The sequence below is a fragment of the Bufo bufo genome, chromosome 1, assembly GCF_905171765.1.
Source record: "Bufo bufo chromosome 1, aBufBuf1.1, whole genome shotgun sequence".
Taxonomy (NCBI): Eukaryota; Metazoa; Chordata; class Amphibia; order Anura; family Bufonidae; genus Bufo; species Bufo bufo.
The window spans coordinates 87,348,547-87,365,905 of NC_053389.1; the positions used below are offsets into that span (position 1 = coordinate 87,348,547).

The 17,359-nt window shown below is 44.8% G+C and overlaps 1 protein-coding gene across 1 annotated transcript in view; it reads right to left on the bottom strand.

The window, feature by feature from the left end:
- TTC12 (tetratricopeptide repeat domain 12) overlaps positions 1 to 17,359 on the bottom strand; it is a 175,848-nt gene that overhangs the window by 72,544 nt on the left and 85,945 nt on the right. The window contains exon 10 of the mRNA XM_040426869.1: positions 880 to 1,068. Within this exon, the coding sequence (XP_040282803.1) occupies positions 880 to 1,068 (189 nt within the window). The remainder of the gene's footprint in view (positions 1 to 879; positions 1,069 to 17,359) is intronic.

The following is a 17,359-nucleotide window of genomic DNA, read 5'->3' on the forward strand; positions in this document are numbered from 1 at the left end:
TTGAAAAGTTTTCCCCCTCACATATACTAATGTGCCACAAACAGGAAGTTAATATCACCAACCATTCCCATTTTATTAAGGTGTATCCATATAAATGGCCCACCCTGTAGTTTTAAAACTGAGTGCCGATAGTTGCTGATCTCTGCTCTAGACCTATATTTTTGAACCCCAGTTTCCAACACAGTTTTATGTGTTGAGGGTTTCCTGCTGTTGCATCTACTTAGTGTCAGTGCATCAGAATTTGTCATACAGTCAGTGTTCTATGGTTCTTCATGCATAGAGTTTAAGTTTAATGGAGTTGTCTGGATTTTTCTTAGCCCTGACCATTAACTAATAGGTGCATCTTCTTTAACTTCGGGTGGCGAGCTGCTATTGGCTTGGAAAATCATAGTCCTACAAGGTTTCTGTGGGTCACCATATGAGGTTGCATTGAATCCACAAACATGGTAGCAGTGGCTCTATGGTCTGGCTCGTAGATTGTAATATATGGAAGGGGGGTTTCCAAGTGGAAAACCCATTTAAGTAAAAGCTGAGGAGGTAAACAGATTTGTTTTTCAATGTCAAATTAAATGATATGGGAAAATTACAAAGAAAAGAAAGATCCTTAAAATTTATGAACAAAAAGAATACAGCTAGTTGTTACCATTTCCCTAGTCAGAGGGGTGTATTCCTACACAGTCTGCCACTGGAGGTCCTGATTGGACAATATCAGACTGTGCATGGACACACCCCCTATTGGTAGCACTCATTTTCTATGAGTTATAATATAGGACCAACACAATATAGATGTTGCTATTTCATGCAGAATACAAGTACATTAGGAGATCTGACAGGTCCTCATTAAGCTTGAAGGCAAAATAAGGTATGGTGAATACTCACAATCCTTTACAGCTTGAGCCAGAAGCTGTATTCCTCCAGAGTAATAGAGAGGACTCTGCTCTGCTTTGGATAACTTTGTGAGCAGCTGTGTAACAGATACTGCATCTTCTACCCCAGCCTCCAGATCCAGCAAGGCTTTCTGCTCTTGGATGTCCTTCTTCTCCTGCATGTCCACTTGATTCAAGTAGCCTGTGAGATATCAAGAAACAGACTCTAAACATTTGTGATTCCTCATGTACACTATAAATATGGTTATTCATTTAAAATACAGTTGTTCAAGGAATTCTTTGCCATTGTGTGACTAACAGGACCAGTGGTACAATAGATGCAATTGTGCATTAATATAGTGGCCCACACCTCACTGTGATCTACAAGAATAATCTTTCTAATGATGACAAAGTGACAAGAACAATTGCAATATCCTGTTCTTGGAACCGCCGTATACTGTAAAGTGAAAAATATATTTGTCATGTATGCATTTACTGTATATTTCTGTATGCACACGGTAACAACAGGCCATATTTTAGCCACCACTAGATGGGGCTGGTGTCACCCGATATATAAGAGAGGGCAGAACATTCTAGAGTCACTTTACTCTAAGTCAGTGTAAGCTAGTCTAAGCCAACTGAATCAGACAAGTCTGAGCGGGACAGTGCAAGAGAACAGATGAAAAGATGTGAGTTGACAGAATTGTTTCTAAATTTTACTTTTGGCAGTGAGCTACCATGTTCACTGTTCCTCACTGACTGTGCTACCCTGCCATCACTGCCTCCATTATATATTCACTAAAGCTGGCCATTAATACTATATATATACTGAGCCGAAACGTCGCTTGTCCCATATGGGTAAATAAAGTATTTTTCATTTTTTACTTCCTGGAGTGCTGCCCTTTTTGTTATTTTTTATATTTTTTATTATTTTTTATATATATATATATATATATATATATATAGTTGTGTTCAAAATAATAGCAGTGTGTTTAAAAAAGTGAATAAAGCTCAAAATCCTTCTAATAGCCTTTATTTCCATACACACAAATGCATTGAGAACACTACACATTCTAATCCAAATCAAAACATGAAGAAAAATATATCAAATTTGTGTTGTTCCTCTAAATAAATTGAAGAAAAGTAAATATTAGACTGTTCAAAAAATAGCTGTATTTGTATTATTCTTTACAAACACAAACATTCACTATATAAACTGAAAAATGTTTGAAGATTTTGCTTTCCTTTAAATCACTTACCGTATTTATCGGCGTATAACACGCACTGGCGTATAACACGCACCTTCATTTTAAGGGAAATTTCAGGAAAAAAAATTAAATTTCAAATTGTACTGCTATGGGGTGGGGGGATCTGTGGATGGAACTGTTATGGGGGGGATCTGTGGATGACACTGCTATGTCATCCACAGATCCCCCTCATAACAGTGTCCATTTCAAATTGTACTGCTATGGGGTGGGGGGATCTGTGGATGGAACTGTTATGGGGGGGATCTGTGGATGACACTGCTATATGTCATCCACAGATCCCCCTCATAACAGTGTCCCCCAATACACCGGGCCCCGCCGCTCACCGAAGTATTTATAAACGTGAATCCTTATCCTGTTATTAAGCTGCCCTCTCCCATGTTCCCATGTCCCCCCTGTATCCCCACAGCACTTACTTAAGCAGCTAAGCTTCCATAGCAGGCAGAGCGGACGGCACCAGTAACGTCACTCACTGACGTCGCGCGTCTGCTCCGCCTGCTTCATTCATAAAGGGGGCGGAGCAGGCGCTCAACGTCAGTTAGTGACGTTACTGCTGCCACCCACTCTGCCTGCTATGGAAGCTTAAGTAAGTGCTATGGGGATACAGGGGGGACATGGGAACATGGGAGAGGGCAGCTTAATAACAGGATAAGGATTCACGTTTATAAATACTTTGGTGAGCGGCGGGGCCCGGTGTAAGAGTACAGTGACTGCACCGGGCCCCGCCCCTAGTTACGGACTCCAGCCCCTCCTCTCTCCCGGCTCATACAGCACAGTCTGTGATGCTGCATCTTTGCCGGGCCGCAATGAATATCGGCGTATAACACGCATACATCATTTGCCCCCTATTTTCAGGGGGAAAAAGTGCGTGTTATACGCCGATAAATACGGTAACTAATATTTAATTGTATAATTAACTGCTGTACATTTGTGTTGCATGGAGTCAACCAACTTCTGGCCCCTGTGAACAGGTATTCCAGCCCAGGATGATTGGACTACATTCCACAGATCTTCTCTATTTCCTGGTTTTGCCTCAGAAACTGCATTTTTGATGTCACCCCACAAGTTTTCTATTGGATTAAGATCCGGGTATAGTAACACATTTATTGGTGTGTTTGGGGTCGTTGTCTTGTTGGAACACCCATTTCAAGGGCATTTCCTCTTCAGCATAAGGCAGCATGACCTCTTCAAGTATTCTGATGTATTCAAACTGATCCATGATCCCTGGTATGTGATAAATAGGCCGAACACCGTAGTATGAGAAACATCCACATATCATGATGCTTGCACCACCATGCTTCACTGTCTTCACAGTGTCCTGTGGCTTGAATTCAGAGTTTGGGGGTCGTCTGACAAACTGTCTCCGGCCACTAGACCCAAAAAGAACAATCGTACTTTCATCAGTCCACGAAATGTTGCGCCATTTCTCTTTAGGCCGGTCAATGTGCTCTGTGGCAAATTGTAATCTCTTCAGCACATGTCTTTTTTTCAACACTTGGACTTTGCGGGGGCTTCTTGCAGATAGCTTGGCTTCACATAGGCGTCTTCTAATTGTAACAGTACTCACAGGTAACTTTAGACCTTCTTTGATCTTCCTGGAGCTGGTTGTTGGCTGAGTCCTTGCCATTTTGGCTATTCTTCTATCCATTCGAATGGTAGTTTTTCGCTTTTTTCAACGTCTTTCAGGTTTTGGTTGCCATTTTAAAGCATTTGCGATCATTTTAGCTGAGCAGCCTATAATTTTCTGCACTTCTTTACATGTTTTCCCCTCTCCAATCAACTTTTTAATCAAGGTACGCTGTTCTTCTAAACAATGTCTGGAACGACCCCTGTTCCTCAGAATTTCAGAGAGAAATGCACTGTAACCAGCAGGTACAACATTTGCTGCTTTACTTCCTTAAATAAGGGCAATAATTGGCACCTGTTTTTCAAAGAATGAATGACCTCACTAATTGAACTCCACACTGCTATTATTTTGAACATGCCCCTTTCAATTAGTGACTCAATTACACAGAATCAGCAGCATGCATGTCATGACTGTTAAGTCTGTTGGGTTTCTATGACTCTACTACACCTGCTAGTAAATTATTTGCCATGTAGAAATATCATTTCTACCAAAAACAGTGATTGGTCAGGTTAGTGATGTCTGACTGCTATTATTTTGAACACAACTGTATATTTATTTATATATACTGTCGTCTCTGACATCGGTACACTGTCAGCAGTGAATGCTGACAATGTCCATGTGATCATACAGATCGGCACGCAGACCAATGTGCTGCCAGGAGATGCAGGGGAGCCAGCGGTGATCTCTTGCATCTCCCAGCGGCATACAGATCGCACAGACACTGTTAGTACTCACTGCTGACAGTATATCGATGTCAGAAAGGACAGTATATAGAAATAGATATAGGGGCACATTTATAAAGACTGGCATTTTAGATGCCAGTCTTAATAAAGCCCTAAGCTGGCGGTGGATCCACCGAAGTTATGAAGAGGCGCAGGCCTCTCCATAACTTCGGCGCATCCAGCGCCAGTTCTAAATGTAAGACAGCTTCCGATTCCGAGCCATTTTACATTTAGACCAACAGTCGTAGAAAATGGTGAATGAGACGGCCCTGCCGACCTGTCCCCTTTCCTGCCCATGACACGCCCACAACTTTAGACCTGGGGTGAGCGGGGCGAAGTCACAGATTGCGGTGCAACTAGATGTTGCGACGCAATCTGCGCCTGAAAAACGCCTAAATGAAAAAAAAAATGTTCATTATCACTAGCCCAACACAATGGCCATATAAAATAAAATAAAATAAAATAAATGGCAGTTACACTTTAAGTTCTACCGGAGAAGTGGTGTGAAAAAAAGGAAGAGTAGTTATTGAATATTTATCTGAAAATGACTAAGACCAAATTAAGCTGGTATATCATAAAAAAAAATATTTATGTAATATTTAATGATCCAGGAGAAATGAGGATTTGGAAGTAATTCCTCTTGAACAATTTTTGCACTTCCATTGTGTTTCAAGCTGGTTTAATTAGTGAATAGGAAATTACTGCTACAGCTATTATCATAAGTGAATTTCACATATAATTTCTTGCTTGAAGACCATTAGTATTTGTCACTATGAATTAAAACAGAATCGCATTATGCGTTTCTATCAATGAGTAATTTCAATTACGTGTAATAATAGTCTCTTCCATGAGGGGAACCTAAACAGATGCTTCTATTACTGCTTGTTTTCTAATACTGAGGTATCTTTACAGAGGGGGCTCTTGGCCAAACTCACCTCATCCACTGAGACAACCTGGACTGGACCCTTTGTCCATGGGCCCCAAAGTAGTACAAGAGCTTTTCTAGAGGACCTACACTTTGGATGGACTGTAAACTAAACATTCACTAGATTTTATAAGAAGGCTTGATGGACAAATGGGAGAAAGGTTAAGTGTTGGTGGCATTTTGGTCTGTATCGCGCAGGGCAAGGGCTGTTTCTTTGCATTCTCGCACTGCTAGGCGACGGCTTCCACCTAGTAGTGTTCCCGGTGATGTCATCGGCACTGATGGGCGGGCTTTAGTGCTGCTCTGGCCAATTAACAAGCTAGGGCAGAGCTAAAGCCCGTCCGTTAGTGTCGGTGATATCACCGGGCTCACTGAAAGGCTAAAGCCTCTGTCTAGCTTACCCATGGAGAGCCTGATCCATCACGGGATCTCCAGAAAAAGCCTTTTCTCTGCGCAATTCAGCACAGGGCAAGGGAGAGCATCGGAGCATTTCATCATGTCAGAGACACTGAGTGGTGGAAGATCGAGAAATGTCCGGGTTCAGCTCTGAACCCAGATAACCCCTTTAAGTGATTGGCAGCTATCTCTTTATCCACAAGGCAAGTTATTAATTCCTGCGTAGCACTGCCCACAAGACTCCTAAGCTCCTGCTGAGCAGAGATTTAAATGAATAAATTGCAAGTTTTGCTGCATCATTTCCCATACAACTATATATCAACCTGCTCAGCTCCTCCTGCTCTATAGCTTGCTGTCTGCAGACTGCACTGCATTTCGTGCTGACACTATATATTAGTGAACTACACAATAATCAATTTTCTAATACGCATCTACTTTCTGAGCGACTACTTTTAATGAGCCTACACTTTTCACATGATATTTCACATGATATTCTTGACATTTTTGACACCAAGTTCTGTGTTATTGTGCCCTTACAAATTAGATGAATGTTGGCTGAATAAACCAATTTTGGCAGAACTGATGGATGATTAATGTGTACGAGGTGTCCTAACTCTACTCTAAAAGAAAATGTTGGGGAAAGGAAGATTAGACATGTTGGATTTCAACATGTCTGACCTGATCAGTCATTCTCAGGGGGAAACAAGCTGCCGCCAGAAGTGTCTAGAAGCGGCTTTTTCCCTCTCCCCATTGAGAAGACTTGCTGAGCCGAGCATGTATGTGCATGAAGGGTAGGGTGTCAGGAGGAACAGCTGTCAGCCAAACAAGTTCCATTTCTGGAAAAAGGAGAACTTTTTTCACATCTGCATCAGAGGGTCTATAAGGTGCCAACATTGCAGATTCCATGAAAAATTCACGACTAAATAGCAAAGTACAGCGCTATTTTGTCCAGGAAACTGCTGTTTTTTTTAAATAAAGGAAACCCGTTCAATCCCATTCCAGCCAACAGGGTCCACAGGGCGCAGTTTGTTTCCATCATTGAATGGCACCGGTGCTTCCCGCTAAAGTGAAAATTGCCTAAACTCTATAAATGTTGGGAAAAATAAAACTAAATATTTTTTGCTAACATTACACTACAATTTGAAGAGGAAAAGATCAAAAAATATCTTGAAAATGAAAAAATTCTAAGCCAGGTGGTTACAGCAAACAGATGCAGAAAGTGAGGAACGTATCCAGTTTCAGCCAATCTTTTATAGCTGTGAAACTGACCTTATTTCTTCTTCCTTGGGATAGCAAATTACCAAAAGTGGGGCGACTCTCAGAGAGTGGTGGACAGGATGTAATGGCCTGAGGGCGAGATGTCTATGTGCTAGGAAGAGAAATCTCTCAGGACTGTCTTTAAAAAAAACACAGTGTCAAACTAAATTAACAACCTCTGTTGTCACTGTGTGTTAAATGGGAGAAACCTTGCACAGGAAAGATATTTATATGCGGCTAGCTACAGATACAGCTACATTTTTCATCTAGATGTAGTGACCTGGCATTTACAGAAATTTCAGCAGCCATGAAGAGGTCTGTTGGGTTTGCATTATAGTGTCTGTCCATTTACCAAACTTTATAGCTAGAGATGAGTGAAGTTATGAAAACTTAGATTCGGGTGCTTTGCCGAATTTCACAAAGAAATTCGCCTCGTGACTAGGGATGAGCGAACCCGAACTGTATAGTTCGGGTTCGTACCGAATTTTGAGGTGTCCGTGACACGGACCCGAACCCGAACATTTTCGTAAAAGTCCGGGTTCGGTGTTCGGCGCTTTCTTGGCGCTTTTTGAAAGGCTGCAAAGCAGCCAATCAACAAGCGTCATACTACTTGCCCCAAGAGGCCATCACAGCCTTGCCTACTATTGGCATGGCTGTGATTGGCCAGTGCAGCATGTGACCCAGCCTCTATATAAGCTTGGGTCACGTTGCGCTGCACGTCACTCTGCTGATTCAAGCATAGGGAGAGGTTGCAGCTGCGACATTAGGGAGAGATTAGGCAGATTAACTCCTCCAAAAGACTACATTCAGTGATAGATCTGCAGCTGTGTATCATTGAAGCGCTAATATTGACTTGCTCACTTTTTTGAGGCTGCCCAGAGCGTTTTTAGATCACTTTTTTTCTGGGGTGATCAGCGGCCATTTTGTGGCTTGTGGTGCGCCAGCACAAGCTACCACCAAGTACATTTAACCATCAATAGTGTGGTTATTTTTTGCTATATCCTACATCAGGGTCAAGCTTTCATCAAGTGCATTTAACCATCAATAGTGTGGTTATTTTTTGGCCATATACTACATCAGGGGCAAGCTGAGCTTGTGTCACTCAGCGCCTAAAAAATAGGCCTCACATTTATATTCAACCAAATCTGTACTGTTTTAGCTGGTCAAGTTATTGTTTGTGACCGTCAAAGCACAGTTTTTGTTCTGGGTTGAAAAACAATTCCCAAATTTGCAATTCTCAAAATTAGTGGTTTCTGCTGTATCAGGCCTACTTTAAATCTATCCCTAAAAGGGTATATTAGATTCAAGGTGCTGATAGGGTCATTCTCAAAAACTTAACACACACGCTACAGTGCAGATACAAGTCTAATTCTGTGATTAAACGTATACCTGTCACCCAGCGCCTAAAAAATAGGCCTCACATTTATATTCAGCTAAATCTGTCATTACTGCTGTGCCTGTATTAGTGTAGCACAAGCTATCACCAAGTGTATTTAACAATCAATAGTGTGGTTATTTTGTGCTATATCCTACATCAGCTGCAGGCTGAGCCTGTGTCACCGAAGTGCATTTAACCATCAACAGTCTGGTTATTCTTTGGCCATATACTACATCTGGTGCAGGCTGAGCCTGTGTCACCCAAGTGCATTTAACCATCAACAGTGTGGTTATTTTTTGGCCTTATACTACATCAGGGGCAAGTTGAGCCTGTCACCCAGTGCCTAAAAAATAGACCTGACATTTCTATTCAACCAAATCTGTACTGTTTTAGCTGGTCAAGTTATTTGTAGTGACCGTAAAAGCAGACTTTTTGTTCTGGGTTGAAAAACTATTCCCAAATTTGCCATTCTCAAAATAACTAGTTTCTGGTATATGAGGCCTACTTGAAATCTATCCCAAAAGGATATCTTACATTGAAGGTGCTGATAGTGTCATTCAGAAAAACCTAAGACACACGCTACCGTGCAGATAGAAGTCTGATTCTGTGATTAAACCTATACCTGTCACACAGCACAAAAAAAACAGGCCTGACATTTCTATTCAACCAAATCTGTACTGTTTTAGCTGGTCAAGTTATTTGTAGTGACCGTAAAAGCACACTTTTTGTTCTGGGTTGAAAAAATATTCCCAAATTTGCCATTCTCAAAATTGTGGTGAACGGGAACAATGAGGAAAACATCTAATAAGGGACGCGGACGTGGACATGGTCGTGGTGGTGTTAGTGGACCCTATGGTGCTGGGAGAGGACGTGGCTGTTCTGCCACAGCCACACGTCCTAGTGTACCAACTACCTCAGGTCCCAGTAGCCGCCAGAATTCACAGCCATATTTGGTGGGGCCCAATGCCGTTCTAAGGATGGTAAGGCCTGAGCAGGTACAGGCATTAGTCAATTGGGTGGCCGACAAAGCATCCAGCACGTTCACATTATCTCCCACCCAGTCTTCTGCAGAAAGCGCACAGATGGCGCATGAAAACCAAGCCCATCAGTCTGTCACATCACCCCCATGCATATCAGGGAAACTGTCTGAGCCTTAAGTTATGCAGCAGTCTCTTATGCTGTTTGAAGACTCTGCTGCCAGGGTTTCCCAAGGGCATCCACCTAGCTCTTCCCCAGGGGTGGAAGAGATAGAATGCACTAACGCACAACCACTTATGTTTCCTGATGATGAGGACATGGGAATACCACCTCAGCACGTCTCTGATGATGACGAAACACAGGTGCCAACTGCTGCGTCTTTCTGCAGTGTGCAGACTGAACAGGAGGTCAGGGATCAAGACTGGGTGGAAGACGATGCAGGGGACGATGAGGTCCTAGACCCCACAAGGAATGAAGGTCGTGCCACTGACTTTCAGAGTTCGGAGGAAGAGGCAGTGGTGAGACCGAGCCAACAGCGTAGCAAAAGAGGGAGCAGTGGGCAAAATCAGAACACCCGCCGCCAAGAGACTCCGCCTGCTACTGACCGCCGCCATCTGGGACCGAGCACCCCAAAGGCAGCTTCAAGGAGTTCCCTGGCATGGCACTTCTTCAAACAATGTGCTGACGACAAGACCCGAGTGGTTTGCACGCTGTGCCATCAGAGCCTGAAGCGAGGCATTAACGTTCTAAACCTTAGCACAACCTGCATGACCAGGCACCTGCATGCAAAGCATGAACTGCAGTGGAGTAAACACCTTAAAAACAAGGAAGTCACTCAGGCTCCACCTGCTGCCTCTTCTGCTGCTGCCGCCTTGGCCTCTTCTGCTGCTGCCGCCGCCTCGTCCTCTTCTGCTGCTGCTGCCGCCGCCTCGGCCTCTTTCTCTGCCTCTGGAGGAACGTTGGAACCTGCCGCCCAGCAAACATGGGATGTACCACCAACACCACCACCTGCGTCACCAAGCATCTCAACCATGTCACACGGCAGCGTTCAGCTCTCCATCTCACAAACATTTGAGAGAAAGCGTAAATTCCCACCTAGCCACCCTCGATCCCTGGCCCTGAATGCCAGCATTTCTAAACTACTGGCCTATGAAATGCTGTCATTTAGGCTGGTGGACACACACAGCTTCAAACAGCTCATGTCACTTGCTGTCCCACAGTATGTTGTTCCCAGCCGCCACTACTTCTCCAAGAGAGCCGTGCCTTCCCTGCACAAACAAGTGTCCGATAAAATCAAGTGTGCACTGCGCAACGCCATCTGTGGCAAGGTCCACCTAACCACAGATATGTGGACCAGTAAGCACGGCCAGGGATGCTATATCTCCCTAACTGCACACTGGGTAAATGTAGTGGCGGCTGGGCCCCAGGCGGAGAGCTGTTTGGCGCACGTCCTTCCGCTGCCAAGGATCGCAGGGCAACATTCTTTGCCTCCTGTCTCCTCCTCCTCCTACTCAGCTTCCTCCTCCTCTTCTTCCACCTGCTCATCCAGTCAGCCACACACCTTCACCACCAACTTCAGCACAGCCCGGGGTAAACGTCAGCAGGCCATTCTGAAACTCATATGTTTGGGGGACAGGCCCCACACCGCACAGGAGATGTGGCGGGGTATAGAACAACAGACCGACGAGTGGTTGCTGCCGGTGTGCCTCAAGCCCGGCCTGGTGGTGTGCGATAATGGGCGAAATCTCGTTGCGGCTCTGGGACTAGCCGGTTTGACGCACATCCCTTGCCTGGCGCATGTGCTGAATTTGGTGGTGCAGAAGTTCATTCGCAACTACCCTGACATGTCAGAGCTGCTGCATAAAGTGCGGGCCGTCTGTTCGCGCTTCCGGCGTTCACACCCTGCCGCTGCTCGCCTGTCTGCGCTACAGCGTAACTTCGGCCTTCCCGCTCACAGCCTCATATGCGACGTACCCACCAGGTGGAACTCCACCTTGCATATGCTGGACAGACTGTGCAAGCAGCAGCAGGCCATAGTGGAGTTTCAGCTGCAGCACGCACGGGTCAGTCGCACTGCGGATCAGACACACTTCACCACCAATGACTGGGCCTCCATGCGAGACCTGTGTGCCCTGTTGCGTTGTTTCGAGTACTCCACCAACATGGCCAGTGGCGATGACGCCGTTATCAGCGTTACAATACCACTTCTATGTCTCCTTGAGAAAACACTTAGGGCGATGATGGAAGAGGAGGTGGCCCAGGAGGAAGAGGAGGAAGAGGGGTCATTTTTAGCACTTTCAGGCCAGTCTCTTCGAAGTGACTCAGAGGGAGGTTTTTTGCAACACCAGAGGCCAGGTACAAATGTGGCCAGACAGGGCCCACTACTGGAGGACGAGAAGGACGAGGATGAGGAGGAGGTGGAGGAGGATGAGGATGAAGCATGTTCACAGCGGGGTGGCACCCAAAGCAGCTCGGGCCCATCACTGGTGCGTGGCTGGGGGGAAACTCAGGACGATGGCGATACGCCTCCCACAGAGGACAGCTTGTCCTTACCTCTGGGTAGCCTGGCACACATGAGCGACTACATGCTGCAGTGCCTGCGCAACGACAGCAGAGTTGCCCACATTTTAACGTGTGCGGACTACTGGGTTGCCACCCTGCTGGATCCCCGGTACAAAGACAATAAGCCCACCTTACTTCCTACACTGGAGAGTGATAGGAAGATGCGCGAGTACAAGCGCACGTTGGTAGACGCGCTACTGAGAGCATTCCCAAATGTCACAGGGGAACCAGTGGAAGCCCAAGGCGAAGGCAGAGGAGGAGCAAGAGGTCGCCAACGCAGCTGTGTCACGCCCAGCCCCTCTGAGGGCAGGGTTAGCATGGCAGAGATGTGGAAAAGTTTTGTCAACACGCCACAGCTAACTGCACCACCACCTGATACGGAACGTGTTAGCAGGAGGCAACATTTCACTAACATGGTGGAACAGTACCTGTGCACACCCCTCCACGTACTGACTGATGGTTCGGCCCCATTCAACTTCTGGGTCTCCAAATTGTCCACGTGGCCAGAGCTAGCCTTTTATGCCTTGGAGGTGCTGGCCTGCCCAGCGGCCAGCGTTTTGTCTGAACGTGTATTCAGCACGGCAGGGGGCGTCATTACAGACAAACGGAGCCGCCTGTCTACAGCCAATGTGGACAAGCTGACGTTCATAAAAATGAACCAGGCATGGATCCCACAGGACCTGTCTATCCCTTGTGCAGATTAGATATTAACCACCTCAGCCCCCAGTGCTTAAACACCCTGAAAGACCAGGCCACTTTTTACACTTCTGACCTACACTACTTTCACCGTTTATTGCTCGGTCATGCAACTTACCACCCAAATGAATTTTACCTCCTTTTCTTCTCACTAATAGAGCTTTCATTTGGTGGTATTTCATTGCTGCTGACATTTTTACTTTTTTTGTTATTAATCGAAATCTAACGATTTTTTTGCAAAAAAATGACATTTTTCACTTTCAGTTGTAAAATTTTGCAAAAAAAACGACATCCATATAGAAATTTTGCTCTAAATTTATAGTTCTACATGTCTTTGATAAAAAAAAAATGTTTGGGTAAAAAAAAAATGGTTTGGGTAAAAGTTATAGCATTTACAAACTATGGTACAAAAATGTGAATTTCCGCTTTTTGAAGCAGCTCTGACTTTCTGAGCACCTGTCATGTTTCCTGAGGTTCTACAATGCCCAGACAGTACAAACACCCCACAAATGACCCCATTTCTGAAAGTACACACCCTAAGGTATTCGCTGATGGGCATAGTGAGTTCATAGAACTTTTTATTTTTTGTCACAAGTTAGCGGAAAATGATGATTTTTTTTTTTCTTACAAAGTCTCATATTCCACTAACTTGTGACAAAAAATAAAAAGTTCTATGAACTCACTATGCCCATCAGCGAATACCTTGGGGTCTCTTCTTTCCAAAATGGGGTCACTTGTGGGGTAGTTATACTGCCCTGGCATTCTAGGGGCCCAAATGTGTGGTAAGGAGTTTGAAATCAAATTCTGTAAAAAATGACCTGTGAAATCCGAAAGGTGCTCTTTGGAATATGGGCCCCTTTGCCCACCTAGGCTGCAAAAAAGTGTCACACATCTGGTATCTCCGTACTCAGGAGAAGGTGGGGAATGTGTTTTGGGGTGTCATTTTATATATACCCATGCTGGGTGAGAGAAATATCTTGGCAAAAGACAACTTTTCCCATTTTTTTATACAAAGTTGTCATTTGACCAAGATATTTATCTCACCCAGCATGGGTATATGTAAAAAGACACCCCAAAACACATTACTCAACTTCTCCTGAGTACGGGGATACCAGATGTGTGACACTTTTTTGCAGCCTAGGTGGGCAAAGGGGCCCATATTCCAAAGAGCACCTTTCGGATTTCACTCCTCATTTTTTCCTGAATTTGATTTCAAACTCCTTACCACACATTTGGGCCCCTAGAATACCAGGGCAGTATAACTACCCCACAAGTGACCCCATTTTGGAAAGAAGACACCCCAAGGTATTCCGTGAGGGGCATGGCGAGTTCCTAGAATTTTTTATTTTTTGTCACAAGTTAGTGGAAAATGATGATTTTTTTTTTTTTTTTTTTTTTTTCATACAAAGTCTCATATTCCACAAACTTGTGACAAAAAATAAAAACTTCCATGAACTCACTATGCCCATCAGCGAATACCTTGGGGTCTCTTCTTTCCAAAATGGGGTCACTTGTGGGGTAGTTATACTGCCCTGGCATTCTAGGGGCCCAAATGTGTGGTAAGTAGGTAAATGACCTGTGAAATCCGAAAGGTGCTCTTTGGAATGTGGGCCCCTTTGCCCACCTAGGCTGCAAAAAAGTGTCACACATCTGGTATCTCTGTATTCAGGAGAAGTTGAGGAATGTGTTTTGGGGTGTCTTTTTACATATACCCATGCTGGGTGAGATAAATATCTTGGTCAAATGCCAACTTTGTATAAAAAAATGGGAAAAGTTGTCTTTTGCCAAGATATTTCTCTCACCCAGCATGGGTATATGTAAAATGACACCCCAAAACACATTCCCCAACTTCTCCCGATTACGGAGATACCAAATGTGTGACACTTTTTTGCAGCCTAGGTGGGCAAAGGGGCCCATATTCAAAAGAGCACCTTTCGGATTTCACAGGTCATTTTTTACAGAATTTGATTTCAAACTCCTTACCACACATTTGGGCCCCTAGAATGCCAGGGCAGTATAACTACCCCACAAGTGACCCCATTTTGGAAAGAAGAGACCCCAAGGTATTCGCTGATGGGCATAGTGAGTTCATGGAACTTTTTATTTTTTGTCACAAGTTAGTGGAATATGAGACTTTGTATAAAAAAAAATAAAAAAAAAAATAAGCATTTTCCACTAACTTGTGACAAAAAATAAAAAATTCGAGGAACTCGCCATGCCCCTCACGGAATACCTTGGGGTGTCTTCTTTCCAAAATGGGGTCACTTGTGGGGTAGTTATACTGCCCTGGCATTTTCCAGGGGCCCTAATGTGTGGTAAGTAGGTAAATGACCTGTGAAATCCTAAAGGTGCTCTTTGGAATATGGGCCCCTTTGCCCACCTAGGCTGCAAAAAAGTGTCACACATGTGGTATCGCCGTATTCAGGAGAAGTTGGGGAATGTGTTTTGGGGTGTCATTTTACATATACCCATGCTGGGTGAGAGAAATATCTTGGCAAAAGACAACTTTTCCCATTTTTTTATACAAAGTTGGCATTTGACCAAGATATTTCTCTCACCCAGCATGGGTATAGGTAAAATGACACCCCAAAACACATTCCCCAACTTCTCCTGAGTACGGCGATACCAGATGTGTGACACTTTTTTGCAGCCTAGATGCGCAAAGGTGCCCAAATTCCTTTTAGGAGGGCATTTTTAGACATTTGGATACCAGACTTCTTCTCACGCTTTGGGGCCCCTAGAATGCCAGGGCAGTATAAATACCCCACATGTGACCCCATTTTGGAAAGAAGACACCCCAAGGTATTCAATGAGGGGCATGGCGAGTTCATAGAAATTTTTTTTTTTTGGCACAAGTTAGCGGAAATTGATATTTTTAATTTTTTTCTCACAAAGTCTCCCGTTCCGCTAACTTGGGACAAAAATTTCAATCTTTCATGGACTCAATATGCCCCTCACGGAATACCTGGGGGTGTCTTCTTTCCGAAATGGGGTCACATGTGGGGTATTTATACTGCCCTGGCATTCTAGGGGCCCTAAAGCGTGAGAAGAAGTCTGGAATATAAATGTCTAAAAAAATTTACGCATTTGGATTCCGTGAGGGGTATGGTGAGTTCATGTGAGATTTTATTTTTTGACACAAGTTAGTGGAATATGAGACTTTGTAAGAAAAAAAAATATAAATTCCGCTAACTTGGGCCAAAAAAATATCTGAATGGAGCCTTACAGAGGGGTGATCAATGACAGGGGGGTGATCAATGACAGGGGGGTGATCAATGACAGGGGGGTTGATCAATGACAGGGGGGTTGATCAATGACAGGGGGGTTGATCAATGACAGGGGGGTTGATCAATGACAGGGGGGTGATCAATGACAGGGGGGTGATCAGGGAGTCTATATGGGGTGATAACCACAGTCATTGATCACGCCCGTGTAAGGCTTCATTCAGACGTCCGGATGCGTTTTGCGGATCCGATCCATCTATCAGTGCATCCGTAAAAATCATGCGGACATCTGAATGGAGCTTTACAGGGGGGTAATCAATGACAGGGGGGTAATCAATGACAGGGGGGTGATCAGGGAGTCTATATGGGGTGATCACCACAGTCATTGATCATGCCCCTGTAAGGCTTCATTCAGACGTCCGGATGCGTTTTGCGGATCCGATCCATCTATCAGTGCATCCGTAAAAATCATGCGGACGTCTGAATGGAGCTTTACAGGGGGGTGATCAATGACAGGGGGGTGATCAGGGAGTCTATATGGGGTGATAACCACAGTCATTGATCACGCCCGTGTAAGGCTTCATTCAGACGTCCGGATGCGTTTTGCGGATCCGATCCATCTATCAGTGCATCCGTAAAAATCATGCGGACGTCTGAATGGAGCTTTACAGGGGGGTAATCAATGACAGGGGGGTAATCAATGACAGGGGGGTGATCAGGGAGTCTATATGGGGTGATCACCACAGTCATTGATCATGCCCCTGTAAGGCTTCATTCAGACGTCCGGATGCGTTTTGCGGATCCGATCCATCTATCAGTGCATCCGTAAAAATCATGCTGACGTCTGAATGGAGCTTTACAGGGGGGTAATCAATGACAGGGGGGTGATCACCACAGTCATTGATCATGCCCCTGTAAGGCTTCATTCAGATGACCGGATGCGTTTTGCGGATCCGATCCATGTATCAGTGCATCCGTAAAAATCATGCGGACATCTGAATGGAGCTTTACAGGGGGGTGATCAGGGAGTCTATATGGGGTGATCACCACAGTCATTGATCATGCCCCTGTAAGGCTTCATTCAGACGTCCGGATGCGTTTTGCGGATCCGATCCATCTATCAGTGGATCCGTAAAAATCATGCGGACGTCTGAATGGAGCTTTACAGGGGGGTAATCAATGACAGGGGGGTAATCAATGACAGGGGGGTGATCAGGGAGTCTATATGGGGTGATCACCACAGTCATTGATCACGCCCCTGTAAGGCTTCATTCAGACGTCCGGATGCGTTTTGCGGATCCGATCCATCTATCAGTGGATCCGTAAAAATCATGCGGACGTCTGAATGGAGCTTTACAGGGGGTTGATCAATGACAGGGGGGTAATCAATGACAGGGGGGTGATCAGGGAGTCTATATGGGGTGATCAGGGGTGATTAGGGGTGATCAGGGGCTAATAAGGGG